The 18,725-nt window shown below is 50.7% G+C and overlaps 11 protein-coding genes across 11 annotated transcripts; 3 read left to right on the forward strand and 8 right to left on the reverse strand.

Moving 5' to 3' along the window:
- Positions 1 to 6: 6 nt before the first annotated feature.
- AUEXF2481DRAFT_28946 (uncharacterized protein) lies at positions 7 to 1,800 on the reverse strand (the record flags this gene model as incomplete). The annotated part of the gene is made up of 2 exons (XM_013489064.1): positions 7 to 1,456; positions 1,517 to 1,800. The coding sequence occupies 2 exons, from the start codon at positions 1,798 to 1,800 to the stop codon at positions 7 to 9; spliced, it is 1,734 nt and encodes a 577-aa protein (XP_013344518.1).
- Positions 1,801 to 2,089: 289 nt separating this feature from the next.
- On the forward strand, positions 2,090 to 3,118 carry AUEXF2481DRAFT_4488 (uncharacterized protein; the record flags this gene model as incomplete). Its single annotated transcript, XM_013489011.1, has 1 exon — positions 2,090 to 3,118. The coding sequence occupies one exon, from the start codon at positions 2,090 to 2,092 to the stop codon at positions 3,116 to 3,118; it is 1,029 nt and encodes a 342-aa protein (XP_013344465.1).
- A 467-nt stretch (positions 3,119 to 3,585) lies between these two features.
- Positions 3,586 to 5,371, reverse strand: AUEXF2481DRAFT_28948 (uncharacterized protein; the record flags this gene model as incomplete). The annotated part of the gene is made up of 5 exons (XM_013489065.1): positions 3,586 to 3,639; positions 3,701 to 4,530; positions 4,593 to 4,893; positions 4,944 to 5,129; positions 5,171 to 5,371. The coding sequence occupies 5 exons, from the start codon at positions 5,369 to 5,371 to the stop codon at positions 3,586 to 3,588; spliced, it is 1,572 nt and encodes a 523-aa protein (XP_013344519.1).
- A 588-nt stretch (positions 5,372 to 5,959) lies between these two features.
- On the reverse strand, positions 5,960 to 7,286 carry AUEXF2481DRAFT_39342 (uncharacterized protein). The gene is made up of 4 exons (XM_013489156.1): positions 6,945 to 7,286; positions 6,535 to 6,893; positions 6,282 to 6,481; positions 5,960 to 6,227 (listed from the first exon to the last, which is right to left on the reverse strand). Exons 1-4 carry the CDS (start codon positions 6,985 to 6,987, stop codon positions 6,041 to 6,043), a joined length of 789 nt encoding a protein of 262 aa, XP_013344610.1. The 5' UTR covers positions 6,988 to 7,286; the 3' UTR covers positions 5,960 to 6,040.
- A 464-nt stretch (positions 7,287 to 7,750) lies between these two features.
- On the forward strand, positions 7,751 to 8,571 carry AUEXF2481DRAFT_28950 (uncharacterized protein; the record flags this gene model as incomplete). The annotated part of the gene is made up of 2 exons (XM_013489066.1): positions 7,751 to 8,336; positions 8,387 to 8,571. 2 exons carry the CDS (start codon positions 7,751 to 7,753, stop codon positions 8,569 to 8,571), a joined length of 771 nt encoding a protein of 256 aa, XP_013344520.1.
- Positions 8,572 to 9,683: 1,112 nt separating this feature from the next.
- Positions 9,684 to 11,007, reverse strand: AUEXF2481DRAFT_39346 (uncharacterized protein). Its single transcript, XM_013489157.1, has 2 exons — positions 10,893 to 11,007; positions 9,684 to 10,838 (listed from the first exon to the last, which is right to left on the reverse strand). Exons 1-2 carry the CDS (start codon positions 10,977 to 10,979, stop codon positions 9,954 to 9,956), a joined length of 972 nt encoding a protein of 323 aa, XP_013344611.1. The 5' UTR covers positions 10,980 to 11,007; the 3' UTR covers positions 9,684 to 9,953.
- Positions 11,008 to 12,063: 1,056 nt separating this feature from the next.
- Positions 12,064 to 13,043, reverse strand: AUEXF2481DRAFT_673653 (uncharacterized protein). Its single transcript, XM_013489311.1, has 2 exons — positions 13,013 to 13,043; positions 12,064 to 12,950 (listed from the first exon to the last, which is right to left on the reverse strand). The coding sequence occupies exon 2, from the start codon at positions 12,741 to 12,743 to the stop codon at positions 12,168 to 12,170; it is 576 nt and encodes a 191-aa protein (XP_013344765.1). The 5' UTR covers positions 12,744 to 12,950; positions 13,013 to 13,043; the 3' UTR covers positions 12,064 to 12,167.
- AUEXF2481DRAFT_39349 (uncharacterized protein) lies at positions 12,820 to 13,905 on the reverse strand. Its single transcript, XM_013489158.1, has 2 exons — positions 13,354 to 13,905; positions 12,820 to 13,303 (listed from the first exon to the last, which is right to left on the reverse strand). Exons 1-2 carry the CDS (start codon positions 13,799 to 13,801, stop codon positions 12,948 to 12,950), a joined length of 804 nt encoding a protein of 267 aa, XP_013344612.1. The 5' UTR covers positions 13,802 to 13,905; the 3' UTR covers positions 12,820 to 12,947.
- Positions 13,906 to 14,294: 389 nt separating this feature from the next.
- Positions 14,295 to 15,706, reverse strand: AUEXF2481DRAFT_64944 (uncharacterized protein; the record flags this gene model as incomplete). The annotated part of the gene is made up of 4 exons (XM_013489207.1): positions 14,295 to 14,559; positions 14,619 to 14,947; positions 14,996 to 15,459; positions 15,520 to 15,706. 4 exons carry the CDS (start codon positions 15,704 to 15,706, stop codon positions 14,295 to 14,297), a joined length of 1,245 nt encoding a protein of 414 aa, XP_013344661.1.
- A 350-nt stretch (positions 15,707 to 16,056) lies between these two features.
- Positions 16,057 to 17,518, forward strand: AUEXF2481DRAFT_673927 (uncharacterized protein). The gene is made up of 2 exons (XM_013489312.1): positions 16,057 to 16,077; positions 16,134 to 17,518. Exon 2 carries the CDS (start codon positions 16,258 to 16,260, stop codon positions 17,215 to 17,217), a length of 960 nt encoding a protein of 319 aa, XP_013344766.1. The 5' UTR covers positions 16,057 to 16,077; positions 16,134 to 16,257; the 3' UTR covers positions 17,218 to 17,518.
- Positions 17,234 to 18,507, reverse strand: AUEXF2481DRAFT_706349 (uncharacterized protein; the record flags this gene model as incomplete). Its single annotated transcript, XM_013489313.1, has 3 exons — positions 17,234 to 17,977; positions 18,031 to 18,113; positions 18,352 to 18,507. The coding sequence occupies 3 exons, from the start codon at positions 18,505 to 18,507 to the stop codon at positions 17,614 to 17,616; spliced, it is 603 nt and encodes a 200-aa protein (XP_013344767.1). The 3' UTR covers positions 17,234 to 17,613.
- Between the last annotated feature and the right edge of the window lie 218 nt (positions 18,508 to 18,725).

Here is an 18,725-nt window from a genome sequence, read left to right on the forward strand (position 1 = left end):
TCCCTTTTATGGTTCAGCAATCTTGCCTGCCCCCAGAACGCTCCAGAAAGCAATTTCTCTACTCTCTTTGGTGCCCTTCGCTGCCCCTGTTGCAGCAGCGTCTTCAGCCGTGACTTCTGCCTCCCACTCCACACGTACAAATACCGGTATCTCGAGCACTTCATCGTCAGATCCATTGCTCTCATCGCTGTTGGTCTTTTCTGTCGTGCTTCCTGCCTTTTTGTCCAGTCTGCCGGGTACAACCTCTACGACCACCGTTGTCCAATTGCGACCCCTTTCCCACACCTTTCCCGCTTCAGGCTGCCTATCTTCGGAAGATTGATCCTTTGCTGTGCCGCTCGAGATAGCATCTGGATCCCACATATCGCTAGCAGCACCTATGGGGAAGGTGGGACAGAGGACTGTGACTCGAGATGCCACGTTGCCAGGCGTAGTAGCAGGCGTAGCTAGCGTGACCCGCACAGGATCGAACAGCGGGTTTGTCAGAGTGAGCAGGAATTGTACTGGCAATCCTGGTCTCAACTTCTCGTACTCGGTGTTGTGCTGGGCCTGTAATGCTGCGGGAGTGAGGGCAAAAGCAGAAACAGGAGCTGATGAGGCCGAGGGTGAGAGAAGGCGAAGAGCTAAGCGAGGGATGTTGTTCTGTGCCAGTAAACGAATCTTGTAGCGAGTGCTACCCATCTTTGGCTCTGGTCGTGCGATGATATGTCGACAGGTACGACATCTTTTGCTGCGACGAGTTCTTAAAAGGGTAGCAATAGGCCACAGATGGTCGTTGAAGCGGACACGATGGTTGTACGGATGGCTAACTCGTTGCGAAAGGGTCGTCGTTGCTTCATACCCTTCGGTCCGGAGCTTTTCCAGCGCTGTAGATTCAGCGTTGGCTGGTTGCGATAATAGTTCAAGACCTTCAGTTGAATCCAAGGCCTCGCGCATAGGTCGTGGCTTTTCACGGGCTTTCTTCAGGGCGGCGTGGGACAGACCGCCATAAATGCTCATGATCCGTGCCAGATTACCAGGTGAATTGTATGTGCTGTTATCCGAATATCCGCTCGCACCAGCACCAGATGAATCTGCCATTTGGTCCTTGTAGAAGCGAGTCAAAGTTGCAAACCTATCTTGTGATGGCTGTGAAGGAGGAGTCGAGTCCGGTTCTGCAGAAGACAACTCAGCTGTGGGCGCAAGACTTGTCCTGGTAGATCTGGTCCTGCTTGGCGAAGGTGAACGATTTCCCTGACGCCGCATTCTGACAAGCTGATCGGTGATTTTGTTTGCTTTGCTGAACTGTATACCAACGTCCAACGATGACCAGTCGCAATATGGACAAGACAGAAAAAACGGACCAGCCGGTTGATTAGGGTCTGCAGGAGCCAGATGATCCTTTGCTGAAGGCTCCAGACCATTGATTGACAGAGGGGAGGTGCACATTGGACAGTTATAGCAGTTTCTGGCACATCTGATGCAAAGTCAGTATGCGAGAAGAAAGATTAAACAGAGAACTTAGAGCGTACCTTACCTGTTACCATCGCTTTTGACTACGCTACTCGGAACCTCGAAGAGACAGCTTGGACAGAACCAATTCATGATCTCTTCGGTCCAGCATCTGGGACATCTGATTTGGTGGCAATCATCACAATAAAGCAGATGCTCGTAGGGATATAACGAGAAGTTTGCGCGAACGTGGTGCGGATTGAAGGTCGTATCGTCGTCAGGATCCTCTATAGACGACGCGTTGGTATCTGAGGGCGAAGTGAAAGATGTGCAAGGACATGCGATTAGCGTGTAGGGGAATGTGGCCATTTGGGCAATATGTTCAGAAAGAGCACATTGATGGACGGTGGAAAGAGCGATGAATGCAGTGCACCAAATTAGCTTTGTTTGATTGAGCTGTTTAGAATGTCCAGGGTCCAGTTGGCAACAGAAGCATGCCGCCCGGCAGACGTTACAATAGACTCAATGACGATTATGTCCACGGAATTGTGGGGAGAGGTCGAGGTTTGTGAGAATTGATGGCGACACAAGCTTTCCATTCGATCGAATACCTAAGATGCGCCTGAGTTATATCGCCCGCCGAGTGCAATGCTCATCAATGCCCCGAAGTCTGAGCGTCTGCAGCCGACGAAGTTATGCAGTACAACAAGGTGGCGCCCCTAGCATCTCCGTCTTCTCCAACGAGGCCAAGCAACAGCAACGATGCCGCGCCGCCGCAGACATTGAAGAGTCAAGGGCCACAGACTATCTGAGAGACGAGGTGGCCACACGGCTGTGCAGCCGTCTCCTGGATATCAACCGCAACTTCGACAAGGTGCTCGACTTCGGTGCCAATGCCTGCAACATTGCCCGTATCCTCACCCTACCAGACCCGGATCCCGATTCTGCCAAACCCGTGTCGGAACCATTGAGCTCAAAAGTTGGCCACCTGACATGCGCCGACCACAACCAGGCCATGCTGCATCGCGATCAGAACGAGCCTTTCAACAAAGACATGTCCTTGACACGCCATGTGCTTCAGAACCCAGAGACGCTTCCATTCGAAGCAAACTCTTTCGACCTCGTCATGTCATCGCTGAGCTTGCACTGGATCAACGACTTGCCATCCGTCCTCTCCCAAATCAACAACGTCCTCAAGCCCGATGCTCCCTTCATTGCAGCCATGTCTGGCGGTGACTCTATATTCGAGCTCCGTGGCTCTTTGCAACTCGCTGAGCAGGATCGTCTTGGCGGCATTGGCACTCACGTCTCACCACTCGCCGATGTGCGCGATGTCGGCAATCTCCTCACTCGTGCTGGCTTCAAGCTGCTCACAGTTGACGTCGACGACATTATCGTCGATTATCCCAGCACCTTACACCTGATGCGTGATCTGCAAGCCATGGGCGAGTCAAACGCTGCTCTCAAGCGCACACCTGGGCCCATCTCAAGGGACGTGCTTTTGGCCACAGAGGCCATCTACAAGGAGCTGTATGGTAACGAAGATGGAAGCATCCCTGCCACATTTAGAACTATTTACATGATTGGCTGGAAGGAAGGTGCGAACCAGCCCAAGCCTTTAGAAAGAGGAACAGGAGAGATCAACATCAAGGACATCCTGGAAGGTGGAGGTTCATACAACGGATAGACCATGTCTGGCCGAAGTCATGCTTGGACGCTAGGTCAAGTTGTACATTTACTGATCACAATAATAACGATTGACGTACATGAAGATGCATAAATACCGGAATCGAAACAGCTGCCTCTGACACTATGTCTGCTATCAGACACAGTTTCTTCGCGACTAGTGAGCTAGGACGTCTTGAGGCGCACGAACCAGTCGCTTCTCTCGCAGCTCTTCCTTCGTGACGGACTAATTCGCCTGTAACCACGTCTTGAAAGCCTCTCTGAAACGTCACAGCGAGCGTTGCCTTGTCTGATGATATCAATGACTTCGATCTTCCGATGTGACTTGAGAGTTCCGAGATAAGTCGAGGCCAGGTCAGGGCTCCGATCGCAAATGCCTTTTCTTTGTTCAACGGCTGATAGGAGAAGTTGCTAAGTACGAGCCTATTGTCGTGTAACATATCATCTTATGCTTAGTCCCTCATACTCTTACTTCATGTTCCACTCCTGTTCTCCACTTTCAAATATCCTGGATACAACTTTCTGCAGGAAAGTCAGTACATGTAGAGTACGCACAACAAGGGTAGAAGTCAGATTGACTTACAGTGTCGACATCGTGTACTTCCTGGAACCAACAATTATCATTATAACAGTCCTTTCCATAAGGACAAACGTGGCCATCAGTGCAGTCGAAGTCTCTACAATCGCCGCGGTCCGGACAGCTTCTCGTACGAGCGCGGTGCTTGAGCACCAGTTGCTCGCCAGGACTCAAGCGCTCACCGTGGTCATAATCACAGTACTTGCCGGCTTTGCACTTGCCATTGAGGTGGTAATTGTTACAGACTTTCTTAGTGCGTACGCGCTCAGTGAAGCGAGTTGTAGCTGCTTGGTCGGCCTTTGGTAGTATAGAATCAAGTCGCTCATCATAGGCGTTCAGAAGGATGAACTTGCGAGCTGGCGCCTTCTTGGCTGCGATGTTGATGGTTTTGGGAGCGTTCTTGCCCACAGTCGCCCACGAGCTATCACCGGATGGATTGGAAGTAGCGGCTTGGACAGCATTAGATGTGACGGCCTGTACGGGGGTTGGAGCCGTGTTGACCGATGCGCCACCGGTTGCGAATGAGTTACTTCGACTAGATAAAGCGGAAGTAGACTGAGTGGCTGCTGTGTTTTGGACCACTGGAGAGAAGAAGGCGGGTATAGCTGACTTGTCCGGCAAAGGCTCTGATCTAAAGACCGTCGGGAACTGCACAACCTTGAATCCGAGCTGTGTGAAGCCAGGTTGGATGGGTAGTGTCTCTAACAAACTGATGCGAGGGGCAGTGTTCTGGTCGCGCTTGTAGGGATCGAGGGTAGGAAGATATCCGTTGTCATGGCATCCTCCAAAGATCACATGCTTACACTGCATGTTGGGTAGGAAGAGCCGCAGAGTTTCTGTAGCACTAGTCAGCCACGCTCCGCCATTCTTAGCGAAATTTATAAGTATCAGTGTCTACCTCGGACTTTGTGGTCTGCCCTTTCCTTACCACTGCCAACGTCGATGAAGCTAAATAAGGATTTGTTAAGCGAGAAAGCTCTGGCGAAAGGGGCCATCTCATTAGGGTTCTTGAATATACCCAGACTCTTGAGCTTATGACTGAGACCTTCCATATTGTAGAATATCTGAACCATGATGTCGTACCCAGAGGTGTTGCGATCTGGATAGCATTCTGCAACATGGGCTCGGATTTGATCGTGCAATTCTTGAGCAGCATCAGCACCGCCATCACTGCCGGCCTTGTAAAGGTAATCGTGGAACTGAAAGGTCAGAAAGATAAGACGATGGTGATAAAATCATCAAGACTCACAATTGCACCGTCTCCGTCGATCAAGGCTAATACGAATCCACTTGCCTCCTGCCCATTGTCAGCTACAATCTTCTGGCAGAGATAGTTCTGAACATACAAGACCCATATTTGTTGTTTGGAGCGAGCGTTCAAGGTTACGAGCTTGGGCTTGCCACATTCGCCGAGAAGCGAGTTCATTCTCGTAGTCTTCGGATTTATTATGGTATTGTTGTTGGAGCTCCACGAACTTGTGGATAACTTCCTGTCATGGAATTAGCCTGGGTTGTGGTTGTGGAAAAACACAAAGCTTGTCCCACTTGAACTAGAGCATCACGTTGAGCGTCCGATTTGCGAAAGCCATCCAGTTGATTTTCAAGATGTCCTAGAAATGATTGATGATCGGATTGGCCGTTCGTGTGGCCGCTGTCCATCGATGGTGAACCATTCATGATTGTAATGATTCCGAATCACAAAACACAAAATGCGTAAGAAGTCTGGATGTTTTGTCAAACGTCCAGACCGTGGACCTTGAACCGCCGAATGCTGTAAAAAAAGCACAGATTGTCAGGCGCTGACTGAGCGCTCCTCCCAAGAATTTTGGAATCGGCCAGACACTATCGAAATTGCAGCCTTGTCTCTATGCCAATTGTTGTTTCGATGACCGTACTCGTAGCAAACAGTTGGATGTCGCGTGAGCTGATAGGAAAGATCATTTATTGCTCGTCGGCGCGAAAAAGGCTTGGCAATGTGGTGGTGCTCGCTAGTGAAATCGTCTTGGTACTATATGATGCTGAAATCTTGTTTGAATATTATAATCTAGTGAACAAACTCAAAATTTCGATATCCCCTTACCTACTTGCAGGATCTTGCCACGCATACCACCAATACCACCTACTTCGGTAGATCAGTAGTGTCTACTGGAAGTTGCCTCATCGCCTCTCCGCGAAGGCTTTCCAACTCTAGACGACGACTATGCCATTCGATAGCTCCTTATTGCCCTGAGTCTATCATGAAAAATTGGAAGTGACTAATTCTAGCACGCCGGAAGATCGTGTTTGGTAGCCAAACTTATCTTACATAGTTCTCATCCTATGTTGGGATTTGCTCGACGAATCTAACTAAGCATAACGTCCTGGCACATTGAAGTCGTTTGAGTCGCTATCGCTTCTCTTTGGCTCTGCCTCCGCACGAATGGCTACCTTTCTGTCTCTTCTCCGCTTAGATTCTCCGACGAAGATACTGATGACATAGACAACCCAGACGACACCCGCAACAACACCGTAGGCAATTTCACCCTTGCGAGTACTACCACGAGTCAGCGTTAGTTGCACTTTAGTCGGATCCCATACAGAAGCTTACTTGTTCGCAAGCTCAAGGCCAAGACCACCATTGACGATGCCTAGAGTGATGATGATTCGTCCAAGCCAAATGTGAGCGTAGGACCAGAAGGTACGACGCTTGTACTTCTTGAAGAGTCGGTGGTGAATATAACCAAGGAATGGTTGGAAGAAGATAAGAACAAAGAGCACAATACCGATGATCGGATGCGCTTCATCAAGCTACAAAAGTCAATAACGACGTCTTGACCATACCTGCCGTGGTGTCGACTCACCCGACGGATCTGCGCAGCCATGTAGATTCCCAGTCCGAATGCGGCAATGTAGACAAGGTATGCGAGCGCTTGGACAATGGCATGGAACCAGAGGAATCCAGAGAAGCTGAAAAGTCGAATGCTGATTGCTCCAAAAGGGAAGAAGATCACAAATGCGAGTGACGCAAGAACACCATGAGCGATCATGATGCGTTCAGCATTTTCGAAGTCACCACCAAAAGGAATTGAAAAACCAGCAGACCCTGGACCAAATCCTGATCCAGATGAACCAGAACCAAATCCAGAAGATCCAGAAGACCCGGAAGAGTCAGAGCCACCATTATCATCACCCCCACGCCATTCCCAAGCATGAGTAGAGCCTGATCATCAAATTAGCCGTCCTGCCAGCACGCCGGATCTATGGCGCCAACCTAAGCTCAGCGCGATGACTGCGAGTGCCGGCAGGTACCTCATTGTAGGAGCAAAGCGAGCATGTAGCTTCCAAAATTGTATGATCGAGAGCGATATCTGCTTATGAGTTCTAGGTGAAGTCGAGCGCGAGGAAAGGCGACTTGATTGGAGCGGAACAGACGACAAAGGCTTCCAATCTCACGGAAACGGACAATTGGCTGTACTTAAGGCCTTACCTGCCATCTGAGTGTGATCAGCCGTGTATGACCACGCCCAGTCCGATATCAACCAAACCATCAAGGATCGTGGGGACCCGAAGACCGACGACGAGTATTTAAGCTCCGGCCACGCGTACAACACGACATTAGATGTCACCTATCTCAGAGTATGACCTTGTGTCTCTTGGCGAATGCTGTGGTCAGCAAGTGTAAGGTACCCAATCAAGCTGACAACAGCAGACCTTGAGATTTGATCGTCTCAAGTTACTGCTCATTGGTTCGGGACACATTGTATCGTCGCCGACTCGATTCGTCTTGACGCAGCGTAGCATATGGTCAATCAAATCATCACGGGCATCACTTTGAGGCTGATGCCGTGCCACGGTATAGTTGGCTGAGATGTGTAGACATGGTCGCGTCGGAGGAACACGTGGCTACGCAGCACCAAAAGAGGGAGGGCCCCTTAGCCCGTCCAAGCCACAAACGCGGGGATCAGCGCTAGTGAGTTCCACCTGCAGCATACGCAGGTCTTGCGAACCCCTCTCCACAACACCTTCGTTCCCTTCCTCACAGAATCGTCCATTGGCATTTGGTACCTGCTCTGCGACATGGTTTCGACTCGCAACCATCCACAGGACTTTCCTTCTCAAGAGCCCGATGAGTCGATTCTTCAGACGCCCTCGAAGAAAGCTCGATCCACGATGACGACATCGACATCGCAAGACGTCCTCCATCGAAACAACAGTCAGAAGTCTTGGTCTCATACGCCGTCGTTTCTGACTCTACTGTGGCTCGGAATATCGTTACCATTGGTCACGTGGGACACGTTCTATGTCTTTCTACGTCCGCACTCAATGCCTGGAGGCAAGTACCAAAAGCCTCTCTGGGTGCCATACGAGCTTTATGGCCAAGTTGATCACGTCTATGGCTGGCCCGCCTACAACTCGGGCAATGGCTTTACTGCTGCTCAATCTGGCGTGAACGTCGTCGAATGTGTAGGATACATCTATTATCTCTATCTGGTCTACACTCATGGAAAGACTGAACCGACCGTCCAAGGCACTGGCGCTCCCGACAAGCAGCAGATTGGCAAGCTTGCGCAAAGCCGAACAGTACATGGGAGCGCTGCGGCCAAAGCTGTCGTTCTCCTATACGGCGTTGCTCTTATGACTCTGAGTAAGACAGTGCTTTACTGTAGGTACTGCCCGCCTGAGATAGAGTGTCAAGTCTAACGGATTCAACAGGGCTCAATGAGGTCTTCTCTGGCTTTGCCAATATTGGACATAACGACCCCGCGTCAATCTTCTTTCTCTGGGCTCTGCCTAATGGTCTCTGGATCGCCTTCCCGATATATCTCGTTTACGTATCCGCCAAAGAGATTCTGGAAGGCCTTCAGGTTGCGATAGGCGATACCAAGAAGTCTCTGTGAGACTTGAACGTATGCCGGGAAGTCTTCAATAGTATATACCCAGCGAAATTATGTTTCCTGAACGGCAATAGTTCTTGGTGTATACCCGCCCAAGCAATGCTTACTGAGGAACGAACTGCAGATGTGTGTTTTTTCGCGGGTGCCTCGACATGTGATGATCTCGCTTTGAGAAGCAGGGTCACGAGACCATTTGGTGCTCTAGACTAAGACGCTGGAACACTCGAACTAACTCAATCAACCTCACTACCCGCAACCATTATATACAAGTTATTTCGTGTCCTCCTTGTCCCCGGCCAAGCATGAGCCCCGCTCCTACCCGACTGGAGTGTGTTTGGCCCACTTGGCTGGCTTGGGCATTCGCCAACCTCGTATCTTCGACCGTGCACGAGTTCAATCCTGGTGACGGTCGAATACTTTCACACACCCCAGGATAATAAGAGAGCGCGGGGGCTGCCGGTTTCTTTCCACCTTACCCAGCTGGGTGGGGGTGGTTTATTTTGCTGCTCGTCACGCCTGCGACTCTTGCTCGTAAGTGAAACAGAAAAGGGTATCAACATCGACTATACGATCCTACTGATCCATCGACCATCTCATCATGAAATCGATGGAAGAAGACGCCATATGGGTCGGCGCTGCACGATTGTGAATACTCTACTTCGATCATCTCTGGCTTTGAATTGTACTTCCTACCAAATGTACTTGTAACATTGTTGAATGATCTCAGGTTTGGCCCCTGAAGCGCTCGGCAATACCGATCACGGCAGCTTCAGCGGGTTTGAACATTCCTTCTCAACAAGCGTCAATCACGTCTTTCACATCTTTCGAACTAACATCCGACAGATCCGGAAACTCATATTTTATGAACAAGAGCTCGTATTCATCGGTATCCCATGACGACTTCCTTTCTCTGCATGCGGATCGTGACCTGTCGTTAACTTGTAGATTGTCGACCCAAGCGCGAAGAGATCTGATCGCGCGAGACGTTGACTCTGAGCGCTTCCCTTTGACGGGGCGTATCTCTACCAATATTCAACCATTCCAGAGACACCGACTCCAAGAAACTTACGCATCTCCGAGTTGACAAGTTCAGTTGAAGCTAGTCTCCCGCGATTGTTGAATCACTATTCGGATTAAGATGCGGATCAGTAATGCTTTTGATTACTCTGTACACGCGCGTGTATATGCGTATCCCCTCCAGTAGCTCCTACCCTCGCCCAACACGACCACAGCATCACCGAGTTTATCGTGGACAAGTCTAGCACGTATGGTGCGGTCAAATCATTCCATGAAGTCTTTGCAGGAAGAAATTAAATATTGTGTTTCTGAGAGTATTAGGCGGATAGTGGGCAGCAGATATGAAGGCAAACAGACCTTGACTGCCACTAAGCCAGATGCCATTCGATCCACTCGAGAAGCAACACCCATATGTCACGACTGTTCTTCTCTAGGAACAACATGTGACCATTTCCATGCACTCCAGCATTTCCCAGTTCCAGGTGGTCGGTTCGAACGCAGCCAGCCTGTCGTAAGTATGACACTGTACAGTGGTCATATACCGCATGATAAGAGGCTTCAGCAGTCACGACAAGGATGGGCTTAGGCACTAGGTTGAAGAGACGTCTCGGTGCTGGTGAAGATGCTTGTAGGACGCAGCCGTCGTGATCACTGTCCGGTGCCGGCATGATCTCTCTCACCAGATCAAGTGTCGGGTCTATGACTGGTGGAGAATATAGAAGCGGTATGTCGGCAAGTCCCCATGCTCGAGCACTCGCATTGTTGAACACTGCGCCTCGAAAAGGTGGACCGCCGGGCTCAAGCAGGATCACAGCTTCGGTCATGTTTGGCCGAGCGTCCGCAACCAGGATTGCCATTGGACCAGCCTGACTGTGACCGATGAGGATGACCGGCGTTCCAACGCGGTCGAGAAGAGCGGCGCCTGCAGCTTGTACAGTCGCTTGGGAGTAGGTGTCATTGCTGGAGTACTGAACATTGGAAGCGAAGAAGGCATCGAATACTGCATCGCCCATCAGTCCACTCCCTGGCCATTCTGTGTGGTTTACTGCTTGGGGCCAGAGTCTGTAGTCTTGAGGTGCGGTAAATCGTTGCTGAATCACCTCGACAGACGAGGCTGTCATTTGAGGAGCTCCGACACTCGGTATCCACGCAGATCGACCGCGAGATGTTTGATCGACGATATAGACCTCGAAGCCTTGCATAATGAAGAGAGAAGCCCAGCCTCTACCACCGTCCGGCTTGTTCAAAAAGTTCTGCGAGCGTCGTTAGCTTAATGGTGAGCAAGTAACTGGTAGGGCAAAGTATACTGTTCCTGTTTGACCAGCACCCGGGATAAAGACGAGCGGCGTCTGCTTTCGTGCGCCTCCGAGAGGAGTGAGTCGTTCCACATACATATGATCTTGGAACGTGTAGCTACCAGATTCGTCTGGTACATACTTGCCCCCTACATAGAAGTAGTTGCGATTATAAGGCACTTCCTTGTTCAAGTTTGGCGACTCCCCGAAGCTATACGTGCAAGCGCCACAACTGACATAAAGCACAACGCACAGTAGAGTAAGGAGACATCGTAATGATGGCATGTTGAATTGGATCTGCTAGACATGAGGCTGCTTATTTTGTTTTGGAGAGAAGTACCGTACAAGCGACAAGGGGAGTCCTTGTATTCACGAGACGGGATGGGAAGTGCAAGCTAGGGTCGTACCTGCCTACCTCTTGGACATTCTCAGCGGAGGGGTATGTATAACATATCAGCGCCTGGCTCCTCACCTGTTCGTTGCGTGTCACTTGAGAAGGAGCTGGAGATCAACGAAGTGCATGAAGAGGGGTATGCAAGATTAGACGACTATTGCTTGGCTGCCATAAATCTTGGACACCATGATGTGTCCTCGCAATTTCCTTTCCTCGCGACCAACAAACGGCGCAATATTGATAAAAGGGCTCAAATATTTTGTGAAAGCATGCAATGCGTACATGAGAGACTCGTTGGAGGAAGAATCTCTGTTCAGCGTCTCGCGTGGCCATGATTCTCGTTCTTCAATATGCTTGCTACGTCAGATCGCATAGCTTCGAGCAACTTGACCTTCAGCTTTCTGATGACCTGACGGATCTATTAGTGGATATTCCAAACAAATGAGACTGGCCTCAAGAGAAGCAGCACGAACCATGCTCGTTGAATGTCACTAGTTGCCTTCCTTCTTCTGACCCCTTTCTCCGGCCCAAAGTCTCAGGCCAGCTCTGTGCTTCTGAATACCTGATTTTACCTCCTTACCCACTCTCTCCGTGAGGTGGTTCAAGGCGGGCACAACCTCAGTCAGCAATCCCAGCATGAGCTCTTCTTTCAGGCTGTATGCCTCTGCGCTCATCTCTGGGCTCATAGCAGGCTGCAACTGCTCTTCAACCACGCGGCCTAGCTCAATGAACAACTGGTTGTGGAGCAGGCGGATACGCTCAAGAGATGGAGTACTGTGCTTGAACAGAATGAGAGAGGACGCGTTGAGAGAAGCAGTTGGAGGAATGAAGAAATCGTGGTCGCCAAGCGTGGTAAGGATCTTTTGTTCGATAGTGCTGGAGATATTACTGAATTAAGTGGCTGCGACGCGGCTGGTAGGGACCGGGTCGCGGTCGAAAGTGGTTCTTGGTGTAATCTGCAGGCCGACTCCCATGGTCTCTGAGTTGTCGGTTTGGTGAGTGACTTTGATGATTTCTGGTGTAGCGGGTCTGTGAGTAACGGCATCGTTGAGATCGTCGCCGGCGGGAGATGGGCAGCTTTGAGGCGATGACCAGTCCTTGGACTCGGTGGGAGGGGTTAGAAAGTTCAGAGTAGATCCGATGCCTTGTAAGCTTGCTCTGCGCCGAGCTCCATCAAAAGTTTGAGGGGCCATGGTTGAGATCGTGGAAGCTGTAGGTCCCAAGGTAGTGTTTGGATTCTCTGCGCTCTGTTCTGGCTGTTTTTTATTCTCTTGGTCCGTCTGAATTTGACGGCGGCGATGCACCCAGGCTTGTCTTCTACTCTTCGGCTTCTGCACTGTCTTGGGGGAACGATGAATCTCAGACATGTCGGACAAGTGGTTGGACTCTAGCAGTTCAGACTGCGATGGCTCGGATCTGTGAAGACCAAGTAGTGTTGATAATATCGCGTGGCGGGAGTTTATCCACATATTTTGGGAGGGAGAGGTCGGTTTACTAACACCAGCAATCAAGACAACGCGTCCGGACAAGCACGCACCAGAACATCACCGACGTCACTTTGAAGGGTGAGAGACGGCCAATAGATACTTTACATACCTCAGCTACTTCATCACATCCGCTTGTCTTGTTGTTCTCAGCATGTCCCTCCGTCACTTCTTAGACACCGCACTTGTTCACTGTCGGTCAAGCTCAGGGTAGTGTCGGAAAACACCCATCGAGTAGGGCTTCCTTCTCTTACTGTCTAGATACTTCTTCAGCCAAGCTTCTTCTTTGAGACTTGGGTAAAAGGTGTCGAACAGCAGAGGTGACTCTGAGCTTCTATGTCTCATCTCATTTGGGAAAGCAAACTTGAGACCATCGATGACTTGCCACAAAGTAAGGTCGGCATACGTCAACGACTCGCCAACGAGATGTTTGTCTTTGCCTGCTGACTGGTTATGTTTGAGCACACGCTCAAAGTAGCTGAAAAACTTGGGAAGACGATTCTCGCGGAAATCAGTTGCTTTCTTAAGTGCCTCTTCCTTTTGTTCTGACAGTTGTGTCAATCGGTATCGCAATAAACATAATCGGGACTTCTACCTTCGTAGTACTTCGCCACAGCCACAGGGTGATGTGTGTCATGTGTCTCGTTGTTGAGATCCAGTGCAGTCAAAGCAAGCTGATTGACATAATACTTCTCCGGTTCGTCCGAGCCAGCAAGCTTGAGAGAGCCACCAAGGTACAACAGGATGTTGGGCGTTTGATGAATGACAAGCGGTCTCCCACCTTTGCCAACACCATGTATACGCAAGCCAGGCGGTGCAAAGACGGGAGGATTGCCGTCATCATCACCAGTGCTGTTAGGATCCGACATGTCTTGCACCAGTGCATACCCATGGAGTCCAGAGTCGTCGGGCGGATTCTCGTTGGCAACGTCGGTATAGCTAGTACCTGTTGCCTCGAACATCAGGCGAATGAATTCAGCTCTCCCAGGAATTGATGGATGGTAGAGTAGCTCATACTGAGGCTGGTGCTTGGCCTCGACCATAGTTGTTCGTGTCTTGCGGTATGAGACAGGACGTAACTAGGCATGAAACAGACTAAACAGGCGTCGAGTAATATTTCGATAGGATGATAGCACGTTAATTACTGCACTAGAAGAAGAGAGACGAAGAAAGGACGACCATGAGCATCGGATGACACGAGCATCTCCACACTCAATGACGTCGGATGGGAAGCGTCTCCACTCGGTTGTGCAGCAGCATATTCATGCATAAATACCAGAAGTCTGTTACCCTCTGGTCAGAGTTGCATTCGTGATTCGAGGGCTGCGCAAATGCACAGTGATTTTTCACTGGTCAACGACGTCTATAGGGACGGGAGGACCCACTCAACACGTCCCGAGCACTCGCCTCTCTGAGAAAGAGGACTGTGTACTGCTACAGCTGCAGACGTGCGATTGTGACACACAGGGAGGATGCATATATATGATTATTAACTTTCGAGCTTCCTTACAATTCATCATGTCGTACTGGTCGTTTCTACTTCAGCTCCCACTTGCCATCCTTCTCGATGATCTGGATAGATCTGTTCTCGTCCAGACTCCTTCTGCCAGCTTCAAGAATAGCCCCTGTGGCGATAGTGTTCTTCAATGTTGGGAGACCACGCTTGTCAAGGTCGTCTAGCGACGCTTTGCCGTCTTTGAGTGCGGTGATGGCATCGACGAACTTCTCGAATGAGACGTAGCCATAACCTCCTTGGCCAGCAAAGTCGCCTGACTCATCGGGAGCATACTTCATGTAGAAGCTGTGAGTGCCAGTCAGTCTAATGTACCAATATGCTGGGGACAAACTACGAAAACTTACGGGTTGTACCAAGTCAAACCAGTCTCGTCCTCAGTCACGTCGTAGCCTCTCTTGGCTTGGTTGACACGAACCTCGCCGTTCGAAGCCATGTAATGGAAGTATTGGTTGCTGTGCACACCTGCTTTCTGTGGCGCTGTCCAACTGGCAGTGTAGACACCTGTTGCACGTCTTCCGCTGCCATCTTTCTTCTCCCAATCAACGACAAGCGTGATTGTGTCTTCGGTCTCCTTGACACAGCCAAGACCTGTAGCAATACCGGTGCTGGCGCTGCCGGTAACCTTGATTGGCTTGTAGTCGGGGACCATGCTCTCGTTGACATCAATATGGTGCTGAGGTGATTAGCTTTGGTCATATGCTCTCTTTGTCGGGAGACTTACAGAGTTGAGGTAGTAGGAAATATCAGATTCCTTGCCTGCCCAGCTTTTGAATGTCTCAAGCTGTGACTTGGGTTGCGACATGTAGCTGTAGAAGTAGTTAAACTCTCCCAGGGTCTTCAGTGCGCGGTGACGAGCATCTGCGTAGGCAGGGTCGAATCTCTTGTGGTGCTCGATGTAGACAAAGACGCCATGCTTCTTGCTGGCCTCGAGCAGTTGTTGATGCTCGGAGAGAAGCTTGACAGCAGGCTTGGTGATCATGACGTGGATACCTCTCTCGATAGCGTACATCGCAATGGGGAAATGAGTCGGATCAGGCGTAAAGATGGTGATAGCATCGCCAGGTGCGAGAGCGTCGATAGCCTTCTTGTAGGCTTCAGGGTCGCGTTGGTCGTTGGCTGGGAAAGACTCGAAAGAAGTGTCGAGGCCGTTGTAGACCTGAGAGATGTTCTTGTTCAAATGCTCACCTACAATAAATTAGTCTCGTTTCGTCCATCTCCAAGGTTTCGAGCGTGCTCTCTACTCACGAATTCCAGGGAACTTGTTTCCCGAAGTTCCCACCATGCTCAGATTGCCAACCTTGCCGCGTCGCCTCAGGTCGAAGAGGGTCAAGCCAACGACACCGACCTTCTTGTCTGAGCCAGAAGCACCGCCACCAACGAAACCTGTCGTGTACTCGCCAGTACCGACCATACAAACATTGAGAGGAGCCATGACGTACGAGCTAGTTTGTAGCTAGATCTCTGGTTCAATTCAGTACTGCGAAAAGCACGAAGGCACTGGGAAAGAGAAGCAAAGAACAGAGCGAGGACACGAGGGCACAAGTGGATTCAAGGGTAATTGCATCACCAAGACGGAGGATTAGTTTCGCGGACAAACATGGCGGGGTGTAGTTTGTGGAGTCTCCGTGTCAATTGCCGACAGAATAGATATTGGATTTCATTGGTGGAAAATCAGCTTCTTCCTGTCTCTGGCGCCTGTGCACGCGGCTCATTCGCCGACCAAGACCGTTTCGGTGGATGGCCTGAGCTGCCCCACGCCGCTGACACTCCATTCATGGCGGGGGTAAATATCGCGAGGGCGAGGTACGTGTGCAGATGGATTGAATTTATCCGCCATGTTAAGTACAAGGTTTGCACAGCAACAGCTTTCTGTTTTCCCATTTCCTCCCTTTCTCAGTTCCTGCACAACATCTTGAATTACAGCATTTGAGCTCCAGCTCCGTTACCATACCATTTCCCGTTAAAGAAGACACATCTGTAATCATGGCCACCAACGGCAACCTCACCCCCCTCCGTCATGGCATCTATGCCCCGACCATGACCTTTTTCAACCCTGAGACAGAGGACCTCGACATTCCCACAATCAAGAAGCACGCAGTGAGATTGGCCGAAGCCGGCCTTGTCGGTCTGGTATGCATGGGCAGCAACGGTGAAGCTGTCCACCTCACACGCGAAGAGAAGGTTGCCGTCACAAAGGCAACAAGAGAAGCACTTGATGAGGCCGGTTACAAGGACGTTCCCGTCATTGTTGGTGCTTCAGAAATGAGCATCCGTGGAACTCTCGAGCTCATCAACCAGGTCCACACCGTCGGTGCCGAGTACGTCCTGTTGGTTCCTCCTTCGTACTACCGTGCCGCCATGGACGAGAAGGCCATCAAGGAATACTACATCTCCGTCGCGGATGCCTCGCCTTGCCCTGTCATCCTCTACAACTACCCTGGTGCTGTTGCTGGCATCGATATGGACTCAGACTTCATGATCGAGCTGGCCAAGAACCCCAAGATCATCGGTGCCAAATTCACCTGTGGTCAGACTGGAAAGTTGACTCGTGTTGCTCTCGAGACCAACGCTTGCTCACCCAAGAGTCAGGGCAGTGGCTGGATGGCGTTCGGTGGTATCGCCGACTTCACCTTCCAGACTGCCGCTTCAGGTGGTAGCGGTATCATCGCTGGTGGTGCCAACGTCATGCCTAAGCTGTGTGTCAAGGTCTGGAACCTGTTCGCAGAGGGCAAGTATGATGAGGCCATGGAGCTCCAGAAGATCCTGTCCAAGGGTGATTGGGTGCTCACCAAGGCCGCTATTCCCGGCACAAAGGCAGCTATTGAATTGGAATACGGCTACGGCGGTTTCCCTAGACGTCCCCTTCAGAGACTGAGTGAGGAGGACAGACAAAAGGTCAAGCAAGGCATTGCTGAGGCCATGAAGATCGAAAAGAGTCTGTAGATGATACCATTTGGCGTCTGGGGTTATGTATGTTAAAACAACTTGACCATCCACAACATAATTAGAATAAGACACATCAAGACCACATTCAACAACGATATCTGCAATCGAGACTTTGGATTTGCAGTGCATGAGAGAACAGTTAACACGTAAGAAGGACAACATGGCAACGAGCAAAGATGAATAGGACATAACTCATGATTGACCCGATTAAAAAGGATGAAGGGTATAGCTGACGGTGTCATGCGTGGTATTCGTCTACCTTAACAAGTATCCCTTGACTTTCCCAGCGCCAGGCGCCCCCACGTGACAACACATTTTTTTGGAATTGAAGAAGCTGAAAGAGACCAAGACTTTTATGATTTGGACGCAAATCATCCCTCAATTAGAATACATTTAGTACTCGGCGGCAGCGACGGGGAACTCGAAGTTGACACCCTTGCCGGTGAGTCTCTTGTAGACCTCAGAGTAGGTGTCGAGGCGGTAGTCAACACCACCACGCTCCTTCTCGTCGAGGACGATCTTGAGGACCTTGGTGCCGTCCTCCTTGGTGCGCATGCGCTTACCAACGATCTCGACGGGGTAGACGAGGTCGGCAAGGATGGCGTCGTGGACAGCGGTCAGAGTGCGCGAACGGGGGCGCTTCTGGGTCTGGGTGGTGCGCGAGCGGTTGCTGCGCTTGGCACGGGGCAAGATGCGGCGGGAAGCGACAATGAGGACGTGGCGGTCAGAGAACTTCTTCTCGAGCTCACGGGTCAGGCTGCGAAGGCGTTAGTGGGGTATTGCGCAGAGCTGACAACTATGGCTGCTTACCGCTGCTGGACCTTGTGGAAGCCCTGGAGCTGAGGAACAGGGACGAAGATGACAATGGCCTTTCTGCCGTGACCAACCTCGATCTAAAAGAATCCTGGTGTCAGCGAATGATTCGCCGCCCAGTGCCCACCGCCTCTTCGATTGATCAAGCCGTTGGTCTGATGTGTGTGTGTGTTCCCGTGGCCTCCTCTTCTGTGTTGAGCCTTCGGTTTGCTCCTGAAATTTCTACTTGATGAATTTTCTCTTCACAACTTTCGATGACCCCGGTATTGTCGATCGTCGAAGCGATGGCAGCTGTGTTCATGTGATGCTGCTTCTTACCTCGCGGGCAGAGACGAACTGCAGGGGGCGCAGGGAGGCGCGCATGTCCTGGATGTTGTTCTCGAGCTCATAGAGAGCAGTGGCGATGCTGGTCTCAATCTCCGAGGGGTTCTGGCGCGAAGGCGAGTTGGGGGCAATCTTGTTGAGGTGAGACATGATGGCGGTTGTCGACAAGAATGAAGGACGTCCGGTCTGTGAAATCGTTTGGCGGCGCGAGACGACTTCTTTAACAGCCTGGGATGGTGGATTCAAAGTCTCTCGTGTGCCAAGCCTCGCTTAGCCGACATGGCTGATGCAAACAAACCAAACTTTGCACTCGATCCCGACACATTACCGCCTGATGTGATACAACTCCATGTCACACTAACATCGTC

Source organism: Aureobasidium subglaciale (assembly GCF_000721755.1).
Source record: "Aureobasidium subglaciale EXF-2481 unplaced genomic scaffold scaffold_8, whole genome shotgun sequence".
Lineage (NCBI taxonomy): Eukaryota > Fungi > Ascomycota > Dothideomycetes > Dothideales > Saccotheciaceae > Aureobasidium > Aureobasidium subglaciale.

Bases quoted from the DNA above. Each gene is read 5' to 3' on its own strand.
- AUEXF2481DRAFT_39342 (XM_013489156.1), bottom strand. From the start codon at position 6,987: ATGAGGTACCTGCCGGCACTCGCAGTCATCGCGCTGAGCTTAG. The intron at 6,894-6,944 runs GTTGGCGCCATA...TTTGATGATCAG, and splicing joins AGTCATCGCGCTGAGCTTAG to GCTCTACTCATGCTTGGGAA. The intron at 6,228-6,281 runs GTAAGCTTCTGT...GACTCGTGGTAG, and splicing joins GGCCTTGAGCTTGCGAACAA to TACTCGCAAGGGTGAAATTG.
- AUEXF2481DRAFT_39346 (XM_013489157.1), bottom strand. From the start codon at position 10,979: ATGTATGTGGAACGACTCACTCCTCTCGGAGGCGCACGAAAGCAGACG. The intron at 10,839-10,892 runs GTATACTTTGCC...CGACGCTCGCAG, and splicing joins GTGCTGGTCAAACAGGAACA to AACTTTTTGAACAAGCCGGA.
- AUEXF2481DRAFT_673653 (XM_013489311.1), bottom strand. From the start codon at position 12,743: ATGTGGATAAACTCCCGCCACGCGATATTATCAACACTACTTGGTCTT.
- AUEXF2481DRAFT_39349 (XM_013489158.1), bottom strand. From the start codon at position 13,801: ATGGTCGAGGCCAAGCACCAGCCTCAGTATGAGCTACTCTACCATCCA. The intron at 13,304-13,353 runs GTAGAAGTCCCG...CACAACTGTCAG, and splicing joins TGTGGCGAAGTACTACGAAG to AACAAAAGGAAGAGGCACTT.
- AUEXF2481DRAFT_673927 (XM_013489312.1), top strand. From the start codon at position 16,258: ATGGCCACCAACGGCAACCTCACCCCCCTCCGTCATGGCATCTATGCC.